Source organism: Centroberyx gerrardi, chromosome 20, assembly GCF_048128805.1.
Source record: "Centroberyx gerrardi isolate f3 chromosome 20, fCenGer3.hap1.cur.20231027, whole genome shotgun sequence".
NCBI classification, from domain to species: Eukaryota; Metazoa; Chordata; class Actinopteri; order Beryciformes; family Berycidae; genus Centroberyx; species Centroberyx gerrardi.
The window spans coordinates 6990824-7000858 of record NC_136016.1 but is presented as its reverse complement, the minus strand read 5'-3'; the positions used below and the strand labels follow the sequence as shown (position 1 = coordinate 7000858).

Below are 10035 nucleotides of genomic sequence, written 5' to 3'. Positions count from 1 at the left end.
CCAATGAAAGCAGGACTTAATGCGATTGCCGTTAGTTATTTTATGAATGATATAATATCTAAAAATTGGATTACAAGATGTTACTTATTCACATTTTACTTATTCACAATATTCATATTGCCACACGCTGTCCTTGACCTTAACTACAAGGTTATCTGCTGTAAAACAAGTTTTCTAACAAGTCCAAGGGAAGGAGACTTTTTTAAGGTGATGGCTCTTAGCTTATTGAAATACAATTACATTTTTTTTTAAACTACTACATATACAGTACATAAAGTAATCAAATGGCTAATTGGCATTTGGTAAGGGATGACTTTTGAATGGCAATAATTAATGGATGATTGCTTTTCATTGCAATCTGTAATCAGGCCTGAGGACATTTTCTGAGCCATCCAGGGAACATTAATCATAGATAATGTGTTTATAATGTGAATATTTAAATGAGACATTCCACCATTAACTTGTGTCAGCTATGACTGATGTGTGTACAACTGTCAAAGTGAAGTGCTATGCCAGCCAATAGGCTGCAGTTCCACAGTACAGGGCTTTAAATCATTTAATCTTTGAGGAATTTTTTTTTTTTTTTGTGAATTTGAAGAGTCAATACTAAAGACTCTGTCATTACAAACTGGATAGTTTGGACTTAATGATTCTCTTTGTATTCTCTAGGAGTTGATTGATGAATTGCTCTTAAAGGTGCGACAAGTAAGGTTTTTCTGTCCCATAGCACAAAATGAGCATAACATATCTGCAGGGGGTTGATCAATACCTATGAATCGTCGATTACTTTACCACATGCTGAGATTTCATGCTGTCAAAACTCACTTTCCAGCCCGTATACTGTGTTTTGGAACAAAAACTCTACTTAATGTCCCTTTAACTGAAGACTAAACACTTCAGTGCCCATTTGACAGATGGCACATCCTCTCTGCCAAGCTGAGATCCTCTCATCAACAAACAAATCCTCTCCCCCTCTATCAGACCGAAACATCCAGGACTTGAAATTGAGAAGAGGCTAGGTATTTGTCTCTGGCCTTGTCCTAAGGAGACTTTAGCGAAGCAGGAGAATTGTGACAGCTCACCACATAAGATACCAACATCGCTCCACATTGAAAAAACAACTCTTCCCCTCCATGCCTGAGCTGCATTTCGGTCATTCTGAATAGTGAAGTGTGTCTTGTGCTATTCTGTCCATTCATCTTTGGGATTAAGAAGGAAAGATGGCCTTCTCTAGAGGTTGCCAACGTTTGGTTGCCTTGGTGATAAATGGAGTTGAGGAACCTTGACCACAGCAAATCCTGTAGTTGCTGTGCACAGTTCAATAACTTAGTAATATTGTTCTTCAAGGATATTATTTGCTGCTCATGGTATTTTATACAACAAGGTTGTTTTATGTAACAGTTCACAACCAGGTTAAAATGAGAAAATTGCTGAAAAATGGTTAATGGTGAAATTTTTGTTGTATGCCTGGAGGCAAAAATTGTTCAAAAACTTTGGGGTTTGTCTCAGCAGAGTTCAGTAGGTGACTTCAAGTGTTGTGGGTTTTATATGCACTGGGCTCTGTAAAATAGATGGCTGCCATAGAAGAAACGCTGGCATCAACGTGGATGACGTGGTACTTGTGAAGCTGAAGAGGACAGCAAACACTTCAACATCACCGTTTGTATAATCTCAACTGCACTGTTATTGGAAATGCAAATGGGTTCTATAGGCGCCTGCAAACTCAACGACTCAATGAGATCATGCAATCATACATGCATGTCAAGTGTGACCGTGGTATGGCAATCAATATGTGCATCATATTGCCTTAATGATGTGATTGTGACCTATATTCTGTTTTTTCCTCCTCTCTTGGGGTATTGAGGTTAGACTGATATATTGGTTTGCCGATATTTAACTTTTATTAAATTCAGCCAGTCAGTGAGGTCCACTGCCAATATGATGGAGGATCCTCTGTGACCACAGCTACATGAAAACGGTCTGTAAAACCTCACATGAAACTTTATTTTCTTTGCACATTTTAATTATTGATTTAATTGTTCAATAATGTTTTTTTTGTAAATGTGTTCTTCATTTAAATGCAGCAACGCATCCCAGATTTCTCCCTACCATTGAACAGGTGGCTGAGAGTCTTTTGCACCCTGACAAGACTAAATTCTGGGGGAAACACTGAATACTTAATAATAATAATAAAATGGTCAAATTGAAAGATGTTGAATATCGACACAAAACATCAGCTATCGGGAGGTTCAATACAAAAATACCAGTATCTGTATCAGCCTTCAAAAACCCATTTAGAATGGGAGTCATTTGTCATGATGTAAAGGATTTGACCAAGTTGGTAAGAGCAGGCTGTAAACATTCACACACATCAGTTCTCACTTCTGGGTTCCTACTTACCATAAGGAAATGGATGAATTCAGGCTTTAAGGATATTGTCAGTGCTTAGGAACCAGAACTAACTGTAATCCCACCTTTGAGAATAGAAAATACTAGGGTAAGAGTAATACACACACACACACACACACACACACACACACACACACACACACACAGCCGTGTATTGCAGTACATGCAAGTCTAGTTATCCAGAGAACTCTGCTGTTCCTCACATTTGCATGAAACAGAAAATTGTCCTTGGCATGGACTCATGAATGATAAGTAGAGGAGCTACAAGGAAACTGTAATATTTGTTTAAGTATGCATACTCGGCCACAGACTTCAGTGCTGATATTTGAAGAAAAAGGCAAGGTCATTATGTGATATCATGTTAAGAGGTAGCCACTTGACAGATGTAATCTCCATGATGAATCACGTAGAGGATGAACTAATTGACTGGTGGGAGCATTAATAGGAAAGCTAGAAGCGTTGTGCGAATGAGAATAACGTCGAGGACACATCATGTTTGTCAGTGGGAGTTCAGGACGTCAGCTGTAACATGTTGCTCTGGTTTTTAAGCACACAAGGACTGGCACGATGGTTTCTGAACAACCAGATGGATTTATTTATTTCAAGAACACTTAATATGTTGTGCACACAAAGTACCATCTGCATGCACACACAATAGTCTCGGTTTACATATAAGAAACAAGGAGCAATTTTTCCGTATATCTCACAATACAGCAACACGTTCATTTTATGCTCACTGAAATTATGGCAATAGTTCCCCTGTACAGCCAGTTCCATGAAATCTGTCAAACTATCACTATCACTTATGCAACACTGAAGCCTTGCGGTCCATATGGCCCTCTAAATGAACATGCAACACTTGCTTTTTCCACTGACAAGATCATGCAGCACATGGTCGCAATAGCCAAAAGCAATAGATAATAGTTAGGCTTGTTGAGGCATATGCACTAGAGACTGTTATTAACACAACATAAGTCTATGCAGAAGTAATTAAAAAGTACACCGGTTGACAATGGCAAGTTGCATAACATTCTGACTACTAATTATCAGTCCAATACCACCCACAGTTCCTCAGACTCAGGCAATTTTCAGCCAAATACCAACAACCCTGTTGATGAAAGGCTCCGCTTAAGCTTTTCCATCCAAAACTGTACTGAGAGATATTTTTTTCTTTATTTCTTCTGTTCTTAATGTTTTTTTGGGAGGTATTATTAGCCCAAACTCTAATCTTAGCATACAAGCCCATAGACACAAAAGTGGGACTACGTAGTCATTACTCTGGATTGGTTAACCAAAATGAGAATTATCAGTCAAGGAATAATTTAACCCTATTGTGTTTCATAAAATTCTTTGAAATGATCTTACCAAGAAATCAGGATGAAACACAGGAGCATGTTCTATTCTCAAGGCTCTGGGTGCCCAGCTCTTGCTATTTTAAGCCAGTGTTTGTGTGATTTCCACGAAAAGTACTTAAGAATCTGGCCATCCATAAGTCAATTTCAGAGTATTTGTTGAATCATGCACGCCTTGCTAAGTTGTGGTGTCTAGAGCACAGACCACATGCTGACAACATGTGCAAGTTCTGGGTAAGCTTTTGGCTCGATCACATTAAAAAACATGGATTAAACACAACTCGAGGCATTGTGGGGTGTTGTTAATAAAACAAGTCTTTCTCTTGTGCAGCACAACACTTTGAAGCCTCCCTCATTTGCCAGTATCATCCTGTTACGGTTCTAACCCTTTATACCCTTCAACTCTGTTACATGTCATATAAAGACGCAGTTTCAGTGTCTCTACTGTTCCGTTGGCTCTTCTTCTCACAGCTGTCTCCCTGCTGAGGCCGCCAGCTCTAGTTAGACGTCTCCATACTGCTGACCGTGCTCGCCACCTGAATGACGTGCACCTTGTTGACCACCCTCTTCCTCAGCGCGCAGCCGAACACCTTCCTGAAACCCTTGCGGAAGTGCTTGGAGACGAGAGCGTAGACGATGGGGTTGAGGCAGGAGTTGGTGTAGGCCACCAGGTGGGAGAGGATGCGCAGGACGTAGGTGGCATGGTTGAGGGGGAAGTGTCCGAACCACATGCAGAGGATGACCAGGTGGTGGGGGAGCCAGCAGAGGCAGAAGAGCGCGGCCACGGTGATGATCATCTTGGTGACCTTGCGCTTGGCCCGCCTCGACTCGGACATGTCCTTGACGGGGTCCACGGCGGTCCACAGGTAGCGGATGGTGCGGGCGTAGGTCAGGCTGAGCACCAGGACGGGGATGAGGTACCCAAAGACGAATGTGCACACGTCCATTACGATGCGCGGCTTGGACTCCCAGGCAGGAATGCACACGGCCGTGCCGCCCAGGTCCATCTGTCTGTAGTAGCTGAGATACGGTCCAGAGAATACCAGGGCCAAGCCCCACACCAGGCAGATGGAGGTTAGGGCATTCTTTGGCGTCCTCTTCTCCCTGGAGTGGAGTGGGTAGCAAATGGCTAGATACCTGTATGACCAGAGAGCAGATGTTTTATACAGATGGTCAGTCCTGCCATGTATGAATCATCAAAGGTGATGTAGCTAGAAACGAGGTTGTAGGGGATAGGGGAGAGCGGGGCTAGTTGTCACACTGATTTCGGGGCATGTTGACATAAATATCCAACTCCTTTTTTGGGGGGGTTAGAAATAGCTTTATATTAATTCTTTTCTGAATAAATATTTTGGTACTTGAATCAACAAACCTTTGGCTGGTGTAGCAAGTGGCCTCACTTCTAGACCAGCCTCACTTACAGCCACAGAGGGTAGGCTGCATAGGCAGATTACTATTATTACTGTTTTCTTTAAGTGACTAAGAAGCTGTTTTTACATCATAAAACATAATATTAAATGTACATTAATATATCATACTGTTTGAAATCGTATCAGAATTTCGGTTTGCCTGTGTATCCCGGGATGGGTGAGGGAGGGGTTTGTTTACCTGGTGTATGGTGGGTGGGTGTGATATGTTGTTTTCAAAATACGAGTATGATTTAATGTTATTATAGTATTTATACTTATTTATACTCCAAAGGAAATGGAATTGAGTGCACAAACACAGCACACTTGTCTATGTGACAACATGCCTAGATGTGGGGTAAGTTGACACAAGTTGTCAAGTGGTATTTTATCAGTAATAACTTTTGCTTCCAGTAAATTATTCAAAATGTGAAAATGCCATTTTTTAGAGAACACCTTAATATAGCTAGAAAAATATATAGTAATAACACTGCTGAGAAATACACCAATAGTAGAGTAAAAAGTGTAACAACATGTCCCGGTCTCTCCTATATAGTACTGTCAATTCAATAAAAACATTACAGAACTTTAAGTTGATGTGAAATCTTTTGGCAAAAAGTTAAAATTATTTATTTAAATTATTAGCCAAATTATTTTACATCTCCCCTCCTTCATTAGGCATTAATATGCATATGGATCTTGATTGCATACAATATGCAGGCTACTTATAATGAAGTTTTCCCTCTGCAAATATTTCACCTTTAGAAAAACTAAAAACGCACCTGTCCAAGGAAACAGCTGCTAGGGTAAAGATGCTGGCGTACATGGTGAGGAAAATGATGAAGTGGACCACTTTGCAAACCACAGGACCAAACACCCACTCGTCCATAGTGTAGATAGTGGCTTGAAAGGGCACGCAGAAGACAATGAAGCACAGGTCTGCGATGGCGAGGTTAAGGATGAATAAGTTCGTCGTCTTGGTGTTCATCTGCCCGTTGCGAAAGAGCACGGCGAGGACCAGAGAGTTTCCCACGGTGCCGACCAAGAAGATGATAGAATACACCAGAGAAATGACCACCGACTCCGGTTTCCAAGAAGAGGAGTTGAGTAAGGAAGAGATATTCATTGTCATTTCGTACTCATTCATTGTTCATACCGCGCACTTTTGTTGACCAAAATTTGCGCATGGATCGCGGAGACGCCCATCTCCTTTGCGCGCAACTTTTCCATCTCCAATACTGGTTGGAAATTCAGTCTGGTATGATCAGTGTAATCTAACACTAATCTACGGTGTGTAAATGGAAAACAGTTCAAAGGTAGAACAAGTTGTATCAGGGTCCATCGTTTGAAAGAGACGGAGCAATTACTGCTCTCACTCCATTCCCCCCCCCCCCCCCCCCCCCCCCTCTCTCTCTCTCTCTCTCTCTCTCTCTCTCCCATCACCTAATCATGACATCTCTCCAATTTCATGAATTGGTGCAGAATACAATTTTCTTTAATGTAGGCCTCACTGATAACTTCAGCCTCTAACACAATGTGGATATTGAAGAGTTGTAAGTGTGGAATTGGCACAGATGAGATAAAAGTAATTTTTAAGCCTGGGATCTCACAAAGCACAATTAGCTATAGGCCTATATACAGGCCTATATATCAGGAATATAGCTAATTGTGAGAAATTGTGTCTAATATTTTTATTCAAGCATGGCAGCACTAACCCTAACCCTAAGATTGAAAAAAAAAAAGAAAAGACAAAGAAAACATACAGTGCGGTTATGGTTAAGGACAAAGGCATAGCAAAATACAAGAAATATCAAAATATTAACAAAATATTAACAACATATATACAAAATATATACGATGTATTGCACATGTTAATTGTATGGTGAGGTGGGAGATGTTGGTGTTGCAGGAACAACAGTGCATTTGTGTGTGTGTGTGCGTGCGTGCGTGCGTGCGTGCGTGCGTGTGTACGTGCGTGCGTGCGTGCGTGCGTGTGTGTGTGTGAGTGTTTGTGTATGTGTGCAATGTCGTTTGGGTCAGTGAAAGGCAGAGAGTCAGTGAGAGGCAGGCTTGTTTGTGAGCCCCACTGCCATGGGGAAGAAACTGTTCAGGTGGCGTGAGGTTTTGGTCTTGATAGACCGGAACCTTTTGCCGGATGGAAGTCTTTGGAAGAGGTGGTGACCGGGATGGGAAGGATCAGCGATGATCTTTCCCGCTCTCTTCCTGGTCCTGGAGTGGTACAGGTCCAGTAGAGACGGCAGGTTGCAGCCGATGATCTTCTCGGCTGACCGGATGATCCGCTGCAGTCTGCCTCTGTCCTTGGCGGTGGAGGCAGCGTACCAGACGGTGATCGATGAGGTGAGGATGGACTCAATGATGGCCGTGTAGAACTGGACCATCGTTTTCTGTGGCATTTTGAGTTTCTTCACCTGCTGCAGGAAGAACATCCTCTGTTGGACCTTCTTGGTGGTGGCAGTGATGTTCTCCTCCCACCTGAGGTCCTGGGAGATTATTGTTCCCAGGAATCTGAATGACTCCACAGTGTTAACTGGGGAGTCACACATGGTGAGGGGGGCGGTTGGGGCTGGGCTCCTCCTGAAGGCTGCAACCATCTCTACAGTTTTCAGAGCATTCAGCTCCAGGTTGTTCTGGCTGCACCAGGAAGCCAGGTGGTCAACTTCCTTCCTGTAGGCGGACTCATCCCCGTTGGTAATTAATCCAATGAGGGTTGTGTCGTCCGCAAACTTCAGGAGTTTTACAGAAGGGTGGCTAGAGGTGCAGTTGTTGGTGTAGAGGGAGAAGAGTAGAGGAGAGAGCACACAGCCTTGTGGGGCTCCAGTGCTGATGGTCCGGGGCTCAGAGACAAGCTTGCCCATCCGCACGTACTGCTTCCTGTCTGTCAGGAAGTCAGTGATCCACCTGCAGGTGGGCTCAGGCACGTTCAGCTGGGATAGTTTGTCCTGGAGAAGAGCTGGGGCAATGGTATTGAATGCGGAGCTGAAGTCCACAAACAGGATCCTGGCGTAGGTGCTGGGGGAGTCTAGGTGCTGGAGGATGAAGTGGAGTCCCATGTTGACTGCGTCGTCTACAGACCTGTTGGCTCTGTAGGCAAACTGCAGTGGGTCGAGGAGGGGGTCGGTGATGGCCTTGAGGTGGGCCAGCACGAGGCCCTCGAAGGTCTTCATTACCAAAGAGGTCAGGGCTACTGGTCTGTAGTCATTAAGGCCTGTGATCCTCTGCTTTTTGGGAACGGGGATGATGGTCGATGTTTTGAAGCAGGCAGGTACCATGCATTTGTCCAGTGAGGTGTTAAAGGTGTTAAATAGAGTGATCGTCTGAAGAAAAACCATCCAAATTTCCCAGCAGGTTATTTTCCGTAACCTGGCAACTCCCTCAGGTTGTCACCTCAGCTTGGTGAAAGTGAGAGCAGCGGCAGCCTGCCCTCTTGTGTTCAGTCAGTGCTTTCTTTCTTGTCCTGTTGTCGGGCTGGCTATGATGCAACTACAATACGTTTGGTAAGAGGTTCATTTCCTCTGAAAGATTACGATTAAGTGAACATTTTGTGATGACTACTGGTAAAATACACTGGTTGATGAAACCCTCCAATACATACATATGCATGGACTTTTTCTTTGCTCATGTTATTTTCAGTTTTTTTACTTTTATTTATGTATTTATTAATTTATTCATTCATTCTTTGAATCACTCACCTCAAGTAGCACTGACTTGAACATTTACCAAATGACATTTACTGTCCATTTCTCATGAATTGTGGACTTAATTAGCCAAACAGGTTGCGTAAATATATATGTGTGTCATTTTTGTCTATTGAATTGTCTGTATTGTGTAAATGTGTAAAATAAAATTAAAGTAAAAAGTTAAAAAGTACACATGTAATGTAAAACAATCAATACATCTAGATTGTAGTTATTGTTATTTAATAAGATGTATAGTTTTACAGTCAGACATGGAATGTAAACACACTAATAACAAGAGGCACTTGAGCTGCCTGATGTCCCACCATAATCACCATGATATGTTAAACATAACCAGTTATGCTAATGAGGTAATTAATTACAGTCATTAATGCATTAATTAGCAGTTATTTCTTTGTCGACATGCTTGTCTTCACATAACACATGGGTAGTATTAATATGAACTCTGTATCTTAAAGCATTAAGGAGTTATAGTAGTCTCAAGAAAATCTGTTTTTCCTCATTAATATGCAAAGTTATGCAGCAAGGTGCTCCAAAACCTAATGAGATCATGTACTCTATAATAAGAATGAAGTTTCTATCATGGATTGTTCTTGAGTTATTGGGTTCGCAAGGATGTGTCTACACACAGACAGACGGACAGAGAGACAGAGAGACAGATGTCACCATGACAACACAATGTCCCACAGCATGGTGGAGCAACATAAAAATCAAACAAACTGCAAACATTAGACTTTTCTCAGTATTTGAGTACCATGACCAGGTTTTGTTGGGGAGTTTAAGGACAGCGCATGACAAGCTCAGCCGAGTGTCAGATACATTGGACAGGCCAGTCTTGACCTCTGACCCCTGCAAATATATGAGGAGATGACCAGCTGGCCAGACATCCCTGCAGTATTTCCCTTCTATCTCTGGTTGAGCCCAGGGCTGAGCACCCTGCTGTGACCCAGTTCCCCCCTGATGGTGTCCTGCTGGGGCATTCCACCGTCTGAGTCCCTTCATCCTCACTTTCTGACTCACGTTTTTCCACCACTATATATACACTCACACAGCAGCACGCACATGCATACAAACACACACACACACACACACACACCACACACACAAGGGCACATTAACCTACTCCAACAGCTGTACACACACAAATGCAAA

The 10035-nt window shown here is 42.5% G+C and overlaps 1 protein-coding gene across 1 annotated transcript; it reads right to left on the bottom strand.

Annotated features, from left to right (window-relative positions):
* Positions 1-4258: 4258 nt before the first annotated feature.
* On the bottom strand, positions 4259-6314 carry LOC139918514 (galanin receptor 2a). The gene is made up of 2 exons (XM_071907927.2): positions 5950-6314; positions 4259-4898 (listed from the first exon to the last, which is right to left on the bottom strand). Exons 1-2 carry the CDS (start codon positions 6312-6314, stop codon positions 4259-4261), a joined length of 1005 nt encoding a protein of 334 aa, XP_071764028.1.
* Between the last annotated feature and the right edge of the window lie 3721 nt (positions 6315-10035).